The sequence below is a fragment of the Oncorhynchus mykiss genome, chromosome 1 (assembly GCF_057628025.1).
Source record: "Oncorhynchus mykiss isolate SJ-2025 chromosome 1, ASM5762802v1, whole genome shotgun sequence".
Classification (NCBI taxonomy): domain Eukaryota; kingdom Metazoa; phylum Chordata; class Actinopteri; order Salmoniformes; family Salmonidae; genus Oncorhynchus; species Oncorhynchus mykiss.
Genome location: NC_143022.1, coordinates 20,800,860 through 20,822,082, shown reverse-complemented (window position 1 = coordinate 20,822,082; position 21,223 = coordinate 20,800,860). Strand labels below are relative to the sequence as shown.

The 21,223-nt window shown below is 38.9% G+C and overlaps 2 protein-coding genes across 2 annotated transcripts; both read right to left on the bottom strand.

Moving 5' to 3' along the window:
• Nucleotides 1–5,120: 5,120 nt before the first annotated feature.
• On the bottom strand, nucleotides 5,121–7,153 carry hsh2d (hematopoietic SH2 domain containing). Its single transcript, XM_090184193.1, is given in 8 exon segments — nucleotides 5,121–5,573; nucleotides 5,752–5,852; nucleotides 5,854–5,982; nucleotides 6,145–6,152; nucleotides 6,259–6,373; nucleotides 6,660–6,749; nucleotides 7,034–7,105; nucleotides 7,107–7,153. Coding segments are annotated over 8 exon segments (726 nt in total). The 3' UTR covers nucleotides 5,121–5,409.
• Nucleotides 7,154–10,283: 3,130 nt separating this feature from the next.
• Nucleotides 10,284–21,178, bottom strand: LOC110502309 (ras-related protein Rab-8A). The gene is made up of 8 exons (XM_021580282.3): nucleotides 20,913–21,178; nucleotides 20,021–20,081; nucleotides 19,809–19,869; nucleotides 18,849–18,926; nucleotides 14,201–14,290; nucleotides 13,848–13,913; nucleotides 13,659–13,709; nucleotides 10,284–13,565 (listed from the first exon to the last, which is right to left on the bottom strand). The coding sequence occupies exons 1-8, from the start codon at nucleotides 21,034–21,036 to the stop codon at nucleotides 13,476–13,478; spliced, it is 621 nt and encodes a 206-aa protein (XP_021435957.1). The 5' UTR covers nucleotides 21,037–21,178; the 3' UTR covers nucleotides 10,284–13,475.
• Nucleotides 21,179–21,223: the final 45 nt, after the last annotated feature.

Genomic DNA, 21,223 nt, shown 5'->3' with positions numbered 1-21,223 from the left:
TTTTGAACCATTCCATTGTAGATTTTGCTTTATGTTTTGGATCATTGTCTTGTTGGAAGACAAATCTCCGTCCCAGTCTCAGGTCTTTTGCAGACTCCATCAGGTTTTCTTCCAGAATGGTCCTGTATTTGGCTCCATCCATCTTCCCATCAATTTTAACCATCTTCCCTGTCCCTGCTGAAGAAAAGCAGGCCCAAACCATGATGCTGCCACCACCATGTTTGACAGTGGGGATGCTGTGTTCAAGGTGATGAGCTGTGTTGCTTTTACGCCAAACATAACGTCTTGCATTGTTGCCAAAAAGTTACATTTTGGTTTCATCTGACCAGAGCACCTTCTTCCACATGTTTGGTGTGTCTCCCAGGTGGCTTGTGGCAAACTTTAAACGACACTTTTTATGTCTTTCTTCTTGCCACTCTTCCATAAGGGCCAGATTTGTGCAATATACGACTGATTGTTGTCCTATGGACAGAGTCTCCCACCTCAGCTGTAGATCTCTGCAGTTCATCCAGAGTGATCATGGGCCTCTTGGCTGCATCTCTGATCAGTCTTCTCCTTGTATGAGCTGAAAGTTTAGAGGGATGGCCAGGTCTTGGTAGATTTGCAGTGGTCTGATACGCCTTCCATTTCAATATTATCGCTTGCACAGTGCTCCTTGGGATGTTTAAAGCTTGGGAAATCTTTTTGTATCCAAATCCGGCTTTAAACTTCTTCACAACAGTATCTCGGACCTGCCTGGTGTGTTCCTTGTTCTTCATGATGCTCTCTGCGCTTTTAACGGACCTCTGAGACTATCACAGTGCAGGTGCATTTATACGGAGACTTGATTACACACAGGTGGATTGTATTTATCATCATTAGTCATTTAGGTCAACATTGGATAATTCAGAGATCCTCACTGAACTTCTGGAGAGAGTTTGCTGCACTGAAAGTAAAGGGGATGAATAATTTTGCACGCCCAATTTTTCAGTTTTTGATTTGTTAAAAAAGTTTGAAATATCCAATAAATGTCGTTCCACTTCATGATTGTGTCCCACTTGTTGTTGATTCTTCACAAAAAAATACAGTTTTATATCTTTATGTTTGAAGCCTGAAATGTGGCAAAAGGTCGCAAAGTTCAAGGGGGCCGATTACTTTCGCAATATCACTCCAGGTGTGTAAAACATCAATCCAAAAAAACTCAGAACTGGTAATTCCCCTATTTTGACACATGACTCACAACATGATTAATGTGTAAAAAAAACACTGCTGGTTAAATAAAAAAATTAAAAAAATCGAATTAGAATTACTACCTTTAACTCCATAAAGAAATACATTTGATCTCATAATTCAAGGAATAGAGAAAGACTAGAGACAGGTTTTCCATCTCCTAGTCCGAATCACTCTAACTATTAAGTATAAAACGTATCCGTAATTATGAGTGCTTACATATTACATATAAATCTTACCCCAATGTTTCTAGGCCCTCTAGTGAAGGTGATCAAGCCTCACCAGAAAGTCAGAAGTCATTCAACCCCTTCAAGTGAGTGTTTCTCTCCCTTTCCTTTCCCCGTACCTCAGACTAATTATTTAAAAACATTTCAAACATTTTGTGTACCAGGTTTGTATTATGTTTTTTCAGTACATTCCTTATTAAAATAATTTACAAGTGTTCAACCAAAACTAACAATGGAAACTTCAGAAAATGTCATGTGTGCCTGTTAAGGTGCATCCTTTCTAACCTGTGAAAAACCACTAAAACCAAATAAAAGAGACCCCACACAATGCATCAAATACGGTATTAACACCATTAACAAATATGCATTACGTAGGGTAAAAACAAACTAAATTGACCAGGCCTTATTTAATTTGGGAGCACCCTTAACATACATATTGTAATAGACTTCCATCAGTTCTGGAAGAAAGAATCCTAATTAAGAAACCAGATAATAGTATCCCATTATGTGGAATAGACACCTAAAGTAAACAATCCCAGAACCCATTTCCTGTAATTGTATCATTATAACCTGTTGTTTAACAAATCTAGGACCTTCAAAAAGTTGGTGCTGTCTTATAAACTTAATATTCAATACTAAAATATACATTTCAATCTACGTTAAATACTTGACACTGTTTCACGTAATGGAAACAGATTATCGTTTTAAATTACCTTCCGCCTTATAAAATTGAGTAATAATAATTAGAAATGGTCAAAGAACATCTCCCATTTAACTATTCATACCTCTGCTCCAAATGTCCCACATGCATCCCTTACAGCCTGATATAGCCCAGCGAGCACGACTTGCTTTCACCCGCGGACTAAAACATGACTTCATTAGAGTCTATCCAAAAACACTAATAACATATTTCCATTTCCATTATTAGAAGGCATTGTTTTCATTTTAAACAATATTACTCTATATTCTGAATACCGACCTCTATTGGATATTTCCTTTCTGCTTCACACTTAAATATCTATTATTTTAAGATTAACATGCAATGCGCCAAATGTATAAAATAAATCAGTCAATTCCTAAGGGAAAAGATGCATTTCGATGGGAGCTAAAATAGTTCAATACGAGTCTCTTTCTGCCCACAACTTCAATCCATTGCAGTTGTAACTTTGTTTTATCATGATCATGTTCACAGCGATATCGCAATTGCCGATCAGATGTTATTAGAATGCATTAGATTTAGGTAACAGTCTGTAAGATTAGGCTACAGGTAATAAAACAAACACTGGCTGTTGTTGACAAGCATACACTACCGTTCAAAAGTTTGGGGTCACTTAGAAATATCCTTATTTTTTAAAGAAAAGCACATTTTTTTTGGACATTCAAAATAACATCAATTTAATGTTATTTTATGGACAAAAAAATGATTTTCTTTAAAAAACAAGGACATTTCTAACTGACCCCAAACTTTTGAACAGTAGTGTATATTCAGTTCATATCCATATTATTAATATTTTGTGATTGAAATTATGACACCATTCTCAGTAGCCTATTCTAGCAGGTTATTAGGCAACACAAAAACGTATTACCATAAAATGTCCTCGATATTCATTTTGAATAAATTAGCCTTTCAATTTGAACTAAGCAAGCTGCTAAATCATTCAGTTTACATCTTAAAACAAAGACTGGCTGCTGTTTCTAGCTAAGAAAACCATGGCAATAGTTGAAATTCAATTAGAAATCCAGATTTTAGTCAGTTACAGATGCAAAGCTATTGAATTGACAAGTCAATCCCACAAATAACCCAATTATAATGGATTTTAAAAAAAATAATATTTCACCTTTATTTAAGCAGGCAGGCTAGTTGAGAACGAGTTCTCATTTACAACTGCGACCTGGCCAAGATAAAGCAAAGCAGTGCGACATAAACAACAACTCAGAGTTACACACGGAATAACCAAGCTTACAGTCAATAACACAATAGAAAGAAAATAAAGTCTATATACAGTGTGTGCAAATGGCATGAGGTGGTAAGGCAATAAATAGGCCATAGTAGCAAAGTAATTACAATTTAGCAGATTAACACTGGAGTGATAGATGAGCAGATGTGTGTAAGTAGAAATACTGGTGTGCAAAAGAGAAGCAAAGTAAATAAAAACAATATGGGGATGAGGTAGGTAGATTGGGTGGGCTTTTTACAGATGGACTATGTACAGCTACAGCGATCGGTTAGCTGCTCAGATAGCTGATGTTTAAAGTTAGTGAGTGAAATGTAAGTCTCCAGCTTCAGCGATTTTTGCAATTGTAGTCTTAACATCTGGCACATAATAACGACACAATTACCAAAAAATAGCCTTAAAGTTCTTACAATTGTTTCTATGCAAAGATTTCAGAAGCGCAAAGGGAATTTAGTAGTCAATGAGTTGAATCGACATTCATTGATTTGGAAACAGATCTGGCGAGTTTAATAAAAGTGGATGATCTTTTCTCGTGCGACATAATGAAATTCCTTCATTACTACATCACATTAGCTCCGCAATAATTATTATCTTGATAGAAAACCTCATTTGTTTTTTATGTCGTTACATTTATGTCTTCATTCCATGTTAATTCCCTTGAACTTTATGGAAAAAAAGTGTTTATTCGATAAATATAGCAACTCCTCTCTTACTGTGGGAAAAAAAAACATTTTCAGTCCTTACGGGCAGTTTAAAAATATATATTATTACCTGGACAGAGGTAAGTCAATTTCCCATATTTTTACAAAAAATGGATATAAGCCAATCTTTTTCTGAGACTCTTTCCAAGACTCTTTCCATGACTGTAGACAGTCATAATCATTAGCCTTATCTCTATCAAATGATCCATAAAGGGACCAACTGAGAATACTTCTAAAATACTTTGTACTCCCCTTACATACATCTACGTGTGAGTTGTTTAAGTTGCATATCATTATCACTTTATCAAATCTGTAGTAATCAATTATTAAAACATTATTAAATCAACACATTAAAACATGATAAATTATATATTCACAGAATCCATATATAACGTTAGAAATCTTAGGTACTCACATCAACCACTCCATGTGTGTTTTCAACGACTCTCCATTGCCACAAAGTTTCAGCTGTGCAACCAAACTCCCAGTGGAACCCAAAAAACGTCTGGTCTTCAAGGACAGGCGGGGATCCAATCTGTGTGGTCTAGTGGAGTACGGCATCCCCAGCTGCATCTAATGCAACTCCCTTGCACGGTTAACCTAGATTACCCCGGGAACAATCAGCAAAATTAAGATGATCATCGCATCCTAGTCGCCAAAGGGCTTTACTATGATGGCGACATTGAGATTAAGTGGGTTAAAATAGTCCTAGAAGTGACACAGGGTTGACGGAAGGACATGTCAAAATGCTGAATTTTGAGACTTTAGCAAGCCTTTTTTTTTCATATTCAAAATCTGATTTATAGAATTTCCATGTGGTCTATATTAAACATGTTAATGCACAATTTCTACTTAAAATATTAGAGGGACACAAGGCACTCATTTTGTGGAACGACTGTCACCCAAGTTTGTCAATCCAGTCAGACCAGAACCTGTCCTTGAGAGCAGACTTCCCAATTACATTGTTGATTACAGATCAGCATTTGGCAACCATCTCAAATGGATGGACAATGTTACTTTGTTAAATAAATTCTAGATATACAATTAAATAATCATCTTCAGACTGTCACTAACTTTTAAGTCATCATTGCCTGCAACAGATATATTTCTCTCATAAACGGTCTTGCCTGCTACAACTACATTAATGTGTCCATCCATCCATGTGTCCATCCATCCAGCACTCCTCTTATTATGGAACTTCCTCTGACTTTACATCTTAATTCTTCTGTTTGTTGGGATTTGGGTCCAGGTGGTGTGTGTTCGGTCGGGGCCTGTGGTCGTCAGTCTGTATACACCATCCTGGGTCCTGGGGGGCCTTCAGGTGCAGTGCTGCTCTGTGTCTTGATCTTTCTCTGTGGAAGAGCAGGGAGCTCTGGCAGGTAACTCATGAGGTTGGTCTGGTTGGCCCGCGGTGACTAAGTGTATCTTTCTGGGCATTGGCTTAGCAGTACAATCTACCTGGAATATACAGCATAGATAGACTGTATTCTTACACTAACTTAAGTTCTCTTTGATCTCAGTGGATTCAACCTGCAGACATATGTAGGCAATAAAGGCCTACAATGCTTTTGCAATAGCAATATTTCAACATTAAAAAAATAAAACTTTAACCCTATCCCCCAACAAACACACAATGTAAATCCAGCATTTTTCTGATACTTGGATTTTGGTGGCTTATTGTGTTTAACTCTGTCTCCAGGCAGGGGTAGAGTCTTGGAGGATGGCCGTTTGGAGTTACTAGCATTTGGAGGCTGGCCGGCAGGGTCACTCAATGTGCTGGGATGATGTTGGAAGGCAGGTTAAGTGTCCTCAGTTGGTTTTAGATGAGTACTACTGTTCATGTGTGGGGGGTTATTCAGCAACACACCATGATTAGGGTTCATGGGTTGTCTTTTGGGGGAATAAAAGTTTGGCATAATTAGCCTCGTCCGTTGATACCAACAACAACAACAAGTAGATGAAAGGGGAGAATGTTTAGTCAAAAACATACGTATGTATCCACAACAGCGTTCAAAAAACAGTGTTCAAAAAATTCAGCTCAGTGTGCTGTACCCCGACCACTGTGTGTATGCCATATCAAACCAACTCAATTCAAGCCTATATGATACCTGTGTGTGTACAAAATGAACAATATGGTAGTTTACCGAATCAACTGTAGTTCCTCACCTGTCCACAAGCTACAGTCAGCAGCTCATTGAAAGGCATGACAGGCACCCTGCAGTGGAAGTTCACCAGGTCTTGCAGCACGTCGATCCTGAAGGGCCTGCAGCAATCAGTGGCACTAGACGTACAGAGAGAAAAACCAAAATAAGGAAGTGGAGAAGGACTTTAAACTACACTAGTGAATAGAACAAGGGCCTGTCAGCGGGTAATAGGTGTGACGATGGTGTAGAATCAGATAAGATACAAGCTATGGAAACAGAACACAACTAATTTGCTCATGTGCCTATTGTTAACATTTCTTTGCCTGCCTGTTTATAGAAATGCCATTCTTCATGTTTCAGCTGAACAAACAACCAGTCTAATTACACCTCGCCTGGAAGTGTCTCTAATGTACAGAGGCTTACCGATAGGAGAGCGTGTATCCTATCCTGCTTTCACTTACTCGGAACAGGAAGTAGTCTGTGGGCTTGGAAAGGAGCATTTCCTCAGCAACCCTGCAGCGAATAGACACGGCCATGTTAGGACAGACTTTGGTTTTAACTCACTTAACTGAAGAATATACAGCATGCAATGTCACAGAACACTACCATTCAGTGCCCTACTGTAATACAATAACAACAGTCATAAGGCATATATCGTACACTCCAGGCCACACATTTTTTGTTGTTTTGGATTTATGAAGGTATTTTTGTATTTACATTGGTCTCATCTAGCCTTGGTTGCTACGGCTGGTAAGCAATGAGTGCATTTCAATGACAGAGACAATTTGAGAACTTACTTCCTAGAAATAATGCCATGGAACCATTCTAGAACTACCCCATTCCTGATTACACAGTCACGTTGGAACTCTGAACCAGGAAAGGGCATCATGTCTTCCCTGAGTCTGTGTTCTGTTCATACCCTCAGTTGTGTTCTGGTAAAATAATGAATGTTGGGAATCAACCCCAATTTCTATTGCCAATTTGACAGGTCAAACGCTGCTGGGTTTTTCACGCTCAGTAATTTCCAGAGTGTATCAAGAATTGTCCACCACCCAAAGGACACCCAGCCAACTTGACACAACTGGGAAGCATTGGAGTCAACATGGGTCAGCATCCCGGTAGAATGCTTTCAACACCTTGTAGAGTCCCTGTCCGACGAATTAAGTTCTGAGGGCATAAAGAGGTGCAACTCAACATGAAGGTGTTCCTAATGCTTTGTACACTCAGTGTACAGTTGTGGCCAAAAGCTTTGAGAATGATGCAAATATTAATTTTCAAAGTCTGCTGCCTCAGTTTGTATGATGGCAATTTGCATATACTCCAAGAAAGTCCAGCAAACGCCAGGACCGTCTCCTAAAGTTGATTCAGCTGCGGGATCGGGGCACCACCAGTACAGAGCTTGCTCAGACATGGCAGCAGGCAGGCGTGAGTGCATCTGCACGCACAGTGAGGCGTAGACTTTTGGAGGATGGCCTAGTGTCAAGAAGGGCAGCAAAGAAGCCACTTCTCTCCAGGAAAAACATCAGGGACAGACGGATATTCTGCAAAAGGTACAGGGATTGGACTGCTGAGGACTGGGGTAAAGTCATTTTCTCTGATGAATCCCCTTTCCGATTGTTTGGGGCATCCCGGAAAAAGCTTGTCCGGAGAAGACAAGGTGAGCGCTACCATCAGTCCTGTGTCATGCCAACAGTAAAGCATACTGAGACCATTCATGTGTGGGGTTGCTTCTCAGCCAAGGGAGTGGACTCACTCACAATTTTGCCTAAGAACACAGCCATGAATAAAGAATGGTACCAACACATCCTCCGAGAGCAACTTCTCCCAACCATCCAGGAACAGTTTGGTGACGAACAATGCCTTTTCCAGCATGATGGAGCACATTGCCACAAGGCAAACGTGATAATTAAGTGACTCGGGGAACAAAACATCGATATTTTGGGTCCATGGCCAGGAAACTCCCCAGACCTTAATTCCGTTGAGAACTTGTGGTCAATCCTTGTGGTCAATATTATTTTAACGGAGGCAAAAACCTGATACAGCAACAAATAGGCATACAAATGTATACAATGCAATGGTCATAACAAACTGGGTAATTAATAGAGAAACATTGCAGCCTGGTCTCAGACTAGACGTAACATAGTAAACGTAATTCTGAAATTTGTGTAATGTGTTACATTTGGTATACAAGGCAGAAGGTTACTTAATACAAAAACAAAAGGAGGGTGGTTGGTCAGGGTAAATGGGTGGGCATATAACATGAATGTCTATCAACCCAAAGTTTGCATGTTTGAATCTCATCACAGACAACTTTAGCAGTTTAGCAACTACTAACAACTTTTTAACTACTTTTCAACTACTTAGCATGTTATCTAACACTTTAACTTCTTGATGCACCCATCCCGTTAGCGGGATAATTTTCGTCAACATCCGCTGAATTGCAGAGCGCCAAATTAAATGACTAAAAATATTACATTTTCATGAAATCACAAGTGCAATATAGCAAAACACAGTTTAGCTTGTTGTTAATCCACCTGGCATGTCAGATTTCAAAAAAAGCTTTTCAGCGAAAGCATACCAAGCGTTTATGTAAGGACATCTCTCTCAGCAGACAAAACATTACAAACAGCTAGCAGTAAAGTAGATTGGTCAGAAAAGCAATAAAATTAATCGCTTACCTTTGATGATCTTCGGCTGTTTGCACTCACGAGACTCCGTTACACAATACATTTTCCTTTTGTTTCATAAAGATTATTTAAAAATCCAAAAACCTCCATTTGGTTGGCGCGTTATGTTCAGAAATCCATAGGCTCGAGCGGTCACGACGGGGCAGACGAAAATTCCAAATAGTATCCGTAAAGTTCGAAGAAACATGTCAAACGTTTTTTATAATCAATCCTCAGGTTGTTTTTACAATGTATAATCGATAATATTTCAACCGGACTGTAGCTTCTTCAATAGGAGAGAAAGAGAAAATGTCTGTTCCACTCTGTTGGCGCATGCAAAACGCTACTGGCACCCAGCCATCCAATGACGCAATGTGATCTTTCTCGTTAATTTTTGAAAATAAAAGGCTGAAACTATGTCTAAAGACTGTTCACACCATGTGGAAGCCATAGGAAAAGGAATCTGGTTGATATCCCTTTAAATGGAGGGAAGGCATGCAATGAAACAGAGAGCTTTCAGGAAAAACAGCACTTCCTGGTTGGATTTTCCTCAGGTTTTCGCCTGCAATATCAGTTCTGTTATACTCACAGACAATATGTTGACAGTTTTGGAAACTTTAGTGTTTTCTATCCTAATCTGACAATTATATACTTATTCTGGGCCTGAGAAATAGGCAGTTTCATTTGGGTACGTTTTTCATCCAAACATCAAAATACTGCCCCCTACACTCAAGAGGTTAACCTAGCTTCTAACCCTAAACCCTAGCATAGCTAACGTTAGTTACCTAGCAAACGTTTAGCGGCCCAAAGTTTGCAATTTCGAATCTCATCAAGGACAAATTTAGCTGATTAGCAACTACATACTACTTTTTTAGCTACTATGAAATGACTTAGCATGTTAGCTAACCCTTCCTCCCCTAACCCTCTTACCCAACTCCTAACCTTAACCCCCCCAGTGTTTCTCAATTTGTTATCATGACCCCAAGGGGTGCACGTTTTGTTTAATTCCCTAGCATTATGCCTTAGTTTTGGGAACAGAAAACTGTATTGAGATCAAATGTTTAATCACTGAGAAAATTTGCAGAATGTCAGCCAAAATCCATCTCTTTTCCATCTTCTCCCATTGCCCGCCAGTAAGCTTCCTCTTACTATATTTGGTAGTGAGTGGAAACGGCAAGTGGACACTTCATATTTAAATATCCAGTGAAATATCTGTCTCGTGGTTCTGTGGTACTGTCCTTGGTATTACAGCTTTATCAAGCTATTTTGTTTAAAAAAAAATGTTAATATGAATTCCATATAGGATTAGGCCTATTCAATATACATTGATAACATTTGATTAAGATTCATTTGAAAATGTCTGACAAAAAAATGCAGCAAGTTAAAATAATCTCATTTTAATAAATCATCAAAAGGACACATCTACAAACATGTAGATCAATTCAACAAGATTTATGAAAGTAGGTAACAGTAAAATGTATTTCTTATTTACAATTGTTTTCAAAATGCGATTTTCTCCTCCATTTAACCCATAATCAACTATGAAATCCAAATTGTCTTGAACATGGAATGCTAATTATATGTTCAAAGAAAATTAATTTATAAACTGAAATATGTACAAATAGTTCCACCAGAAGGAAAATAAACCTTCATAATAACTGGTATTCTGATGAAACATTTGCCAGACCTTTGTAAAGGTCCTAAAAGATACAACAGTCTGACAAACTGACTGTGCCCCACCCATTGGAATTGAATTATTTTATATGTCCTCTCGTGTAAAACACTTACACGAGAGGACATATAAAATAATTCAATTCCAATGGCAATTTACTTCATTGTCACAACTAGAGAAACAATTTGTGATAATTCATGGGGAAGTCACTGTTGTTCCTTTGCTATGATTTAACATGTGCTCCATTCCCTATAGATTTGCGTTGAGAAAAGCAAGTTCAAGGTGACAAAAAAAAAGTAGAACAGAAAGCTATACAAGAATGATCCTTTGCACATTTCTAATCTCAAAGAGAAGCTCTTCTTCAAGTCAAATATTAAAAGCCTCAAGAGGTCCAACAGTCTCATGATGAATAGTTCCAAAGCCCATTATATCAAGCATCAGGTGAAAATAAGCCACTTCTGTTGCGATGGACAGGGGCAAGCTCAGAGGGAAGGATAGACGAGAACAAAAAACAAAATGCTAAATCCAATATGAAGTCACTTTCCTCCAGCCATCCATTTAACATTGTCACACTGAAGGCGACTTAAATTAAGTCGAGGATAGAATCTGTACTGTAGAATATCGCAACTCATTCATCATAAATCATTTGGTCTTTCATGACAATGGAGAATTATTGAAAAGTGCATAATCAAGAGCAGGGTTTCTACAAGGGCACTTTCATACTTGGATGTTTTTATCCCACTCTGACTACACGTTCTCTTGCTTGTAACATTTTAGTCCATTGCCATGTCACTACAGTGGTATGCCGATATCTTGCTTCGAATACAGTACGCAATGCAAATACCTTCAACTCAAAACACTCCAAAATAGATTGTGGTCTTAATACTGGCACATCAAAAAACAACATTTGGGCCTTGGAGTTAAATTAGGACAAACGCATAGCTACCGCTCTTGACTAAAGAAGGGGAGGGGCGATAAGGACACTGGTGACCATCAAAATGACTAACCAGAATCTGAAACGGACCCTTACCTTAACGACCATGCATTCATATAATCTCCGCCCAGCCAGAAGAGTACTGGACATCCCACAGAGCCTGGTTCCTCTCTAGTTCTGATATTTCTAGGGAGTTTTTCATAGCCACCACACTTCTACATCTGTATTGTTTGCAGTTTTAGGCTGGGTTTCTATTTAAGCACTTTGACATCTGCTTAGGTAAAAAAAATATTTATAAATAAATACATTTGATTAAGCCTAACCTAATTTTAACCAATTTTTAAATTAAATATCAGTTAGCAGGTCAGGAGTGTCCGTGTAGCCTTTTCCCTAAAGAAGCAGCAGGAATGGTTCTGGAATGTCACAGCATATTGATAAATCAACAGAAAAAAAGGAGAACATAGTAATAAACCTGGAAATGAATATTCATGGCATTTGTTTCACCATACAGTAGGTTGACATTATTCAATTGAGTTCTTATAGGCAGCCTACTTTGGCGCAATTGTCACAAATTTTCTGTCACAAACACTGACAAGCGTGAAAACAGCTTACAAAAGTCAAAGGCCACACAAACCTACATGGTATTACAGTATCACAATTAAAACAACCAGTTTAAAAAAAAAGGAATAGGCTGAGAGGCTGGAATTTGAAAAGGGTGCTTAAGAAGTTAAAAAATGACATCAAGCATTTACCACCCAAAGGACTATATCTCTATTTCAGTGGTCTCTACATCATACATAACATGAATATTTGGGGCAATGCGGTACTCACAATTTTTTGGGGTGGAGTGGTATAAGATTAAACACATTCTGAATGCCAAAACTAAAAATATGGTAAACGTATGCATTAATTTGTTAGATTGCAATTAATTTCCTAACTAGACTGATGTTATTGTGGAACAGATGATTTTAACTTCTAGCCTCTGAAACAATTCTGGAATGTAATATTTCTAATGAATGCTGACATTCCTATACTTCAATACAAGGGACTGGAATAAGACATACTTTTGCAAATTGCAAGATGTGCAGCCAATTTCACTACTAAAGTGCAAGAGTACACAGTAAAACAGGGTTCAACTCAATGTGCTGTTGTGCACATAAAATTGTTCTAACACACAGTTTGCAAACCTTGTGCATAAAAATAATCTGAACTGCATAATGGTAAATACTGAACACAGATGAACATTTTCAGGTATGTCATTAAGATGGTATGTCTTTACTGTTAACATTGTAAGACTAACACTTCAGAACTGTATTATATTAAGGAAATAAGTGGCTTTCTGGTCTATTTGTTGGATGGCAAAAGGGGATTTAAGGTAGAATACAGATAATCACTCATTTGATAAAGGAAAAACAGGGATGCATAGAGGACACATTTGGAATAAATCTCCATAGTAGCTAGATGACGCAGAAGTCAACAATCTCACAGAAGATGTCAAATGTATGATGGTTAACTAGTCTTATCATGGAATTAAGCCACTGCTTTTAAGGATAAGGTCAATCCATGTTGAGACAAAACCTCACTACGGATCAACTTTGGCAGCAGTACGACCACAGAGCAACATACAGTATCTGTGACAACCGTTGCAGAGAACAGAGAGAGAGAGAGAGGAGAGGGTGAGCAGAAACCTAAGTGTAATTACGAGAGACGATATAAGAGCATGATGGTACAGAAGAGTGTCTGGTATAGAGATCTCAATCTAACACCCATCCAACAACACTGATTGATACACCTGACCAATGAAAGCTACCGTTTGTAAACTGGGGGCACATGGTGAAGCAGAAAAAAAACAAAGCCCAAAGAGGTCTGGGATATCAGGAATGAGAGGGATGAGAACAGGGCGAAAGAAGAAAGCTCTGAGCAAGTCCAGTTCTGTCCAGCTGTGGACAATGGTAAGATCGTTGTCCTCACAGGAGGGTGCAGCGGAAGAAACTGCTCTTCTTGGGCTGTTCTGTGATCTTCACACCATGACTGCTGCCCTGAGGATTGTTGCCCTCCTGGAACACACACACACACAGTCAGAACACACACACACACAATACCGCATCTAAAATAGATTTGCAATAGATTTGCACATAACACACACTTACCAGTTTCTTGTCCATTTTCGCCTTGATGTCTCTGGCAAGGGTCATAAATGCCTGAAATTAAGGGGAAAAAAAGACAGGACAAATTAAGATCAAAGAGACAAAACAATGTGCAGTCTCTTTCAACCTAACAGAACAACAATTACTGTACAGCCATTGTTGTTTTTAACTGCTGAGAATTAGTGAACTCACATTCTCCACGTTGATATTGGCCTTTGCACTGGTCTCCATAAACTTGATACCGTACTCCAACGACAACTGCCAAAGGTCAGTAAAAAGGAACGCATAAAATATACTCAGCGAACATTGACAGTAGCTCAATCACAAGTCTACATCTGTAGATACTCAAGATGTGAGTCATTGATTATAATTATTGATAATAGCCTACATAACATTTACTGATCCCCCACCTTCTCACATCTGTCTTTGGACAACTGTCACTCAGCAAACATGGACAGTAGTACAAAACATCAACTGTATAGTAAGTTGGATATCAGTCAGGTAGTTTGATATTTTTCATTTCCTGATCGGTGATGATCACCCACCTGCTCCCCTCTGTCTTTGGACACCTGTCGCTTGTCATTGACGTCACACTTGTTTCCCAGAACCATCTTCTCCACGTCAGCAGAGGCATGCTGGACAGGAAGACAGAAGATTGATCATGCAATGTAATTGCTACTTTCAGTAAAACGTACAGACTTCAAAAGATATACCGTGTATTCGGAAAGTATTCAGCCTAGGGTCGACCGATTATGATTTTTCAACGCCGAAACCGATTATTGGAGGACCAAAAAAAGCCGATACTGATTAAATCGGCAGAGTAAAAAAAAAAAAAAATGTATTTGTAATAATGACAATTACAACAATACTGAACGAACACTTATTTTAACTTAATATAATACATTAATAAAATCAATTTAGCCTCAAGTAAATAATGAAACATGTTCAATTTGGTTTAAATAATGCAAAAACAAAATGTTGGAGAAGAAAGTAAAAGTGCAATATGTGCCATGTAAAAAAGCTACGTTTCAGTTCCTTGCTCAGAACATGAGAACATATGAAAGCTGGTGGTTCCTGTTAACATGAGTCTTCAATATTCCATGGTATGATGTTTTAGGTTGTAGTTATAGGAATTATAGGACTATTTATCTCTATACCATTTGTATTTCATATACATTTGACTATTGGATGTTCTTATAGGCACTTTAGTATTGCCAGTGTAACAGTATAGCTTCCGTCCCTCTCCTCGCCCCAACCTGGGCTTGAACCAGGAACACATCGACAACAGACATCCTCGAAGCATCGTTACCCATCATTCCACAAAAGCAGAGCAAGGGGAGCAACTACTTCACTGTCTCAGAGCGAGTGACGTCACCGATTGAAACGCTATTAGCGCGCACCCCGCTGACTAGCTAGCCATTTCACATTGGTTACACCAGCCTATTCTCGTGAGTTAATAGGCTTGAAGTCATAAACAGCGCAATGCTTGAAGCACAGCGAAGAACTACTGGCAAACGCACGCAAGTGCTGTTTGAATGAATGCTTACGAGCCTGCTGCTGCCTACCACCGCTCAGTCAGACTGCTCTATCAAATCATAGACTTAATTATAACATAATAACACACAGAAATACGAGCCTTAGGTCATTAATATGGTCAAATCGGGAAACTATCATTTAGAAAACAAAACGTTTATTCTTTCAGTGAAATACGGAACCGTTTCGTATTTTATCTAACGGGTGGCATCCATAAGTCTAAATATTCTTGTTACATTGCACAACCTTCAATGTTATGTCATAATTATGTAAAATTCTGGCAAATTAGTTCGTAATGAGCCAGGTGGCCCAAACTGTTGCATATACCCTGACTGCGAGCAACGAACGCAAGAGAAGTGACAATTTCCCTAGTTTAATATTGCTTGCTAACATGAATTTCTTTTAACTAAATATGCAGGTTAAAAAAATATATACTTCTGTGTATTGATTTTAAGAAAGGCATTGATGTTTATGGTTAGGTCCATCCGTGCAACGATTGTGCTTTTTTCGCAAATGCGCTTTTGTTGACTCTTCCCCAGTTTGGAGAGGTTGGAAGTCTTTGTTAGGAAGAAATAGTCTTCACACAGTTTGCAACGAGCCAGAAGGCCCAAACTGCTGCATATACCCTGACTCTGTTGCACAGAACTCAAGGGAAGTGACACAATTTCTCTAGTTAAAAGTAATTATTTTAGCAGGCAATATTAACTAAAAATAGATACTTGTATATTCATTTTAAGAAAGGCGTTTATGGTTAGGTACACATTGGTGCAACGACAGTGCTTTTTTCACAAATGCTTTTTGCAAATGCGCTTGTTAAATCACCCGTTTGGCGAAGTAGGCTATGATTCAATGATAAATTAACAGGCACCACATCGATTATATGCAACGAAAGACAAGCTAGATAAACTAGTAATATCATCATCATCCATGTGTAGTTAACTAGTGATTATGTTAAGATCGTTTTTTATAAGATATGTTTAATGCTAGCTAGCGCCTTACCTTGGCTCCTTGCTGCACTCGCAGAACAGGTAGTCAGCCTTCCACGCAGTCTCCTTGTGGAGTGCAATGTAATCGACCATGATCAGTGTCCAAAAATGCTGATTACCAATTGTTATGAAAACTTGAAATGGGCCCTAATTAAATCGGCCATTAAGATTAATCGGTCAACCTCTAATTCAGATCCCTCGACTTTGTACACAGTCTTACGTTACAGCCTTATTCTAAAATCGTTTTTTTTATTCCCCTCAATCTACACACAAGACCCCATAATGACAAAACAAGAACAGGTTTAGACATTTTAGCAATTTTATTAAAATAAACGGAAATATCACATTTACGTACGTATTCAGACCCTTTACTCAGAACTTTGTTGAAGCACCTTCGGCGGAAATTACTACCTCGAGTCTTCTTGGGTATGACGCTACAAGCTTGGCACACCTGTATTTGGGGAGTTTCTCTCATTATTCTCTGCTGGTGCTCTCAAGCTCTGTCAGGTTGGATGGGGAGCATTGTTGAACAGCTAATTTCAGGTCTCTCCAGAGATGTTAGATCAGATTCAAGTCCGGGCCACTCAAGGACATTGAGACTAGTCCCGAAACCACTCCTGTGTGGTCTTAGCTGTCTGCTTAGGGTAGTTGTCCTGTTCGAAGTTGAACCTTCGCCGCCAATCTAAGTTCCTGAGCGCTCCGTTTATCTTTTACTTGATCCTGACTCGTCTCCCAGTCCCTGTCGCTGAAAAACATCCCCACATCATGATGCTGCCACCACCATGCTTCACTGTAGGGATGGTGCCAGGTTTCCTCCAGATGTGATGCTTGGCATTCAGGCCAAATAGTTTCATCAGACCAGAGAACCGTGTTTCTCATGGTCTGAGATTCCTTTAGGTTCCTTTTACTGAAGAGTGGCTTCTGCCTGGCCACTACATAAAAGGTCTGATTGGTGGAGAGCTGCAGAGATGGTTGTCCTTCTGGAAGGTTCTCCCATCTCAACAGAGGAACTCTGGAGCTCTGTCAGAGTGACCATCAGGTTCTTGGTCACCTTCCTGACCAAGGCCCTTCTCCCCCTATTGCTCAGTTTGGCCAGGCGACCAGCTCTAGGAAGAGTCTTGGTGGTTCCAAACTTCTTCCATTTAAGAATGATGGAGGCCACTGTGTTCTTGGGGACCTTCAATGCTGCAGACATTTTTTGGTACCCTTCCCCAGATCTGTGCCTTGACACAATCCTGTCTTGGAGCTCTACAGGAAATTCCTTCGACCTCACGGCTTAGTTTTTGCTCTGACATGCACTGTCAACTGTGGGACCTTATATAGACAGGTGTGTGCCTTTCCAAATCATGTCAAATCAATTGAATTTACCACAGATGGACTCCAATCAAGGATGATCAATGGAAACAGGATGCACCTGATGTTAATTGAGTCTCATAGCAAAGGGTCTGAATATTTAGCAGGTATTGGCCATATACCATAAACCCCCGAGGTGGCGTATTGTTATTATAAACCGGTTACCAACGTAATTAGAGTAGTAAAAATGCTTTGTCATACCCGTGGTATATGGTCTGATTTACCACGGCTGTTAGCCAATCAGCATTCAGGGATCGAACCACCCAGTTTATAATGGCCAATATACCATGGCAGTGTTTTGTAGCAGTGGGGGTTAATTGTAGCAGTGGGGGTTAATGGGGTCCGGGGTCCTCATTAGATCATTTTTATGTAGAATTATTGAGAAGCTCAGCTCTGGTGACTTTTTTTAAAGGACATTCTACTCCAAAATGAATGGAAATAAAATCATGCTGACACCATCTCAAATATAATTTCCACCTCCAGGAATGATCCCAATAACACATTGATAAAAATATTGTTACAATTATTTTAACATATTGAACCATGCATATAGCCTATACATGGTCAATATTATTAGATATTAGTGGAGGAGGAAAATAATTTATAGTTACATATCTTGATATTATATTTCACAATATATTGTATAGTTTTGACAACGTCGCAATACTATTTCTGCGCTAGTTGGATGTACCTGCACCAAAACTCTATTTTCAGCACTTCCATGACTGATCAAAACTTGTTTTTTCACAGCTGTCCTTTGTCCCTCTGCAGCAGACATATGGTGAGCAATATGTTTGGAATGTCGAATCACAATAAAAATCAGCTTCGATTCGCAATACTTATTGTATCGGTGATAATATCGTACTTCTCACGGAAACCACTGCATGTCACAATTCTTTCCCTGGCTGCCACTACTCTTGCTCAACTAAAGACCTTTAAAACTCCTGTTTACCCATGATTGCATTATGAATTGTTGTGCATTGACTGCTTGTCAGAATGCATGTTTCCCTCCCTAAGGCAATCGCAACTCGAATGCACCTTGAGAGAAATATTTATCTAGCATAGAACACATAAGCTGACTAGGTAAATTGATTAACTATTTTACTATGGGGTCTGTTTTTTTCTAGTAATTACTTGTCTTGTTTGCAGGGAAAAAGTAAATGTGGACTGTTCTAGCATCTTTAAAGTGGAATATTTTTGACTGTAGTGGAAACACTACCACGGCTAAGGGCTGTTCTTAGGCACCACGTGACATAAAATGCTATGTTGTTTCAGCGAATAAGCATCCAGGAACCAAACTACTATAATCTCTGATAATTACCTCCTCTATATTCCTTATCCAGTTTTTGATGTTGTCAAACGACTTCTCATTGGTGATGTCATAGACCAACATGATGCCCTGGGGAGAAAGACAGAGACTTGGTAAACAACAACCACTTGAACAATGAATGTCAGATACTAACATCCTGTTAAACTTGAGACTTGTACACCTCAGTAAAAAGCTAATTGTTATGAAGGGCCTGAACAGGAATCCAGTGCGATTTTACACCTCCCATGAATGATCTCAGGTATGTAGTGCTCAATTAAAAAAAAAAAGGAGGGACTCAAACTAGTGTGCAATCTAGGCCTAACACAAATTGATCGCCATTAATGTCTCTTTTTTTCTTATAATCTAAACTACACTCTCATCAACAGTGTAAAGTACTTAAGTAAAAATACTTTAAAGTATTGCTTAAGTCGTTTTTTGGAGCAACTGTACTTTATACTTGACAACTTTTACTCCACTACATTCCAAAAGAAAGTAATGTACTTTTTACTCCTTACATTTTCCCTGGCACCCAATAGTACTAGCTACATTTTGAATGCTTAGGAAAATTGTCTAATTCACACACTTATCAAGAGAACATCCCTGGTCATCCCTACTGCCTCTGATCTGGCAGATTCACTTAACACAAATGCTTTGTTTGTAAATTATGTCTGAGTGTTGAAATGTGTCCAGGCTATCCATAAATTCAAAAAATCAAATCAAATCAAGCCATCTGGTTTGCTTAATATAAGGAATTCGAAATGATTAATACTTTTACTTTTGATACTTAAGTACATTTAAAACATACTTTTAGACTTTTACCAAAGTAGTATTTTACTGGGTGACTTTCACTTGAGTCATTGTCTTTTAAAAAAGGTATCTTTGCTTTTACTCAAGTATCTTACTGATTCTCATATGTGCTTTGTAGTACATTTGCAAAATTTGTGAGGGGCATAGTAAAGCATAGCGACTGACCATGGCTCCTCTGTAGTATGCCGTTGTGATTGTTCGAAACCGCTCCTGGCCAGCTGTGTCCCTGGGAGAGAACAACACAATGAGATCCTTTAATTCCCATCCCTGATTTTAACCCACTTGTAGAATTATAGGCCAATTGTGATCATTCCCAAGGTGCACTTTTTCAAGACATAATTTCAGAGACATTCTGTGAAGTCAAAGGGCTGTCTTACCATATCTGTAGCTTGATCTTCTTACCATCTAGTTCTACAGTTCTAATTTTAAAGTCAATACCTGAAACAGGAATAGCAAAAGTGAGACAATTATTATTGCACTTCTACCCACTTAAAATGCGATTTCACTATTGTCTAACCACAGAGCTCCAAACGACAAAGGATCATTGAAACGCAACTATTTGAGTTTAATGTATTTTGTAGGCCTACAGCACTGTTTATGCACAAGTGGCAAAACCAGACTGCATTCAACATTTGCTTGAAGGCTAGCTAGTAATTCTTTGGATTATATCATGTCCAGAGAGTTCTGTCTAGGGAGGCCCATCTTTTTAGATGATGTTGCAGGCCACACACAGGAAGTGCACAACTTCGATTTGAGCGATGGCTTGCCTATTGTAAATGGCTGCATAACTTCAGGGAAGACCTCCCCAACATGTAGCTACTAAAACTTACCTTTCCTGTAATGTTACAGTGACTGGTTTGAACTAGCAAACTCGTTCATGTATTGCTTGCTGGGAAGTGAACTTCACTGTTATCTAACGTTAGCTAGCTAAGCTATCTAATGAGTGTCAGAGTAAGCTTGTTCTTGCTCACTTGACAGCTAACGTTAGTTAGCTAAGGAGTCAGGTGACGTCACCTGCTAAAATCGCATGAAAATATCAATTTGAGGAATGTTGGGGATGCTGAAGCGCTGGTTTTATTGCCAAGCGAGTATTGTGAAAAACCGGTTAAGTTAACTAGCAAGCTAGTCCTGAATGCTAACAAAATAAGCTAGCTAGCCAGCTAACTAGCGTTAGCATGACAGGATGGGCGCACACTATTATTGCTGCTAACTAGCTACCCGTCCTCCGGTATAACTTTTCTAACCAGAAAACGTACGAAATTCACATACCTATTGTGGAGATAAATGTTGAGTTGAAGGCATCTTCTGAAAACCTGAACAACACACACGTCTTTCCGACGCCAGAATCGCCGATTAACAGTAGTTTAAACAAGTAATCGTAAGTCTTCGCCATATTATTAGCAATTGCGGAAATCCCGCCCGGCAGTTGTGCAAAGAGATACGTTACCGCTTTACTCGATTTACTGGACCAGTGATTGGACAAACAACATTTCACTCTTGACTGCTCTGTATCCGTGAATTACCCGCTGTCAATCAAAAGGGTAACGTCAGCTGATTGTGCTCTTGAAGTCAATGTCCCA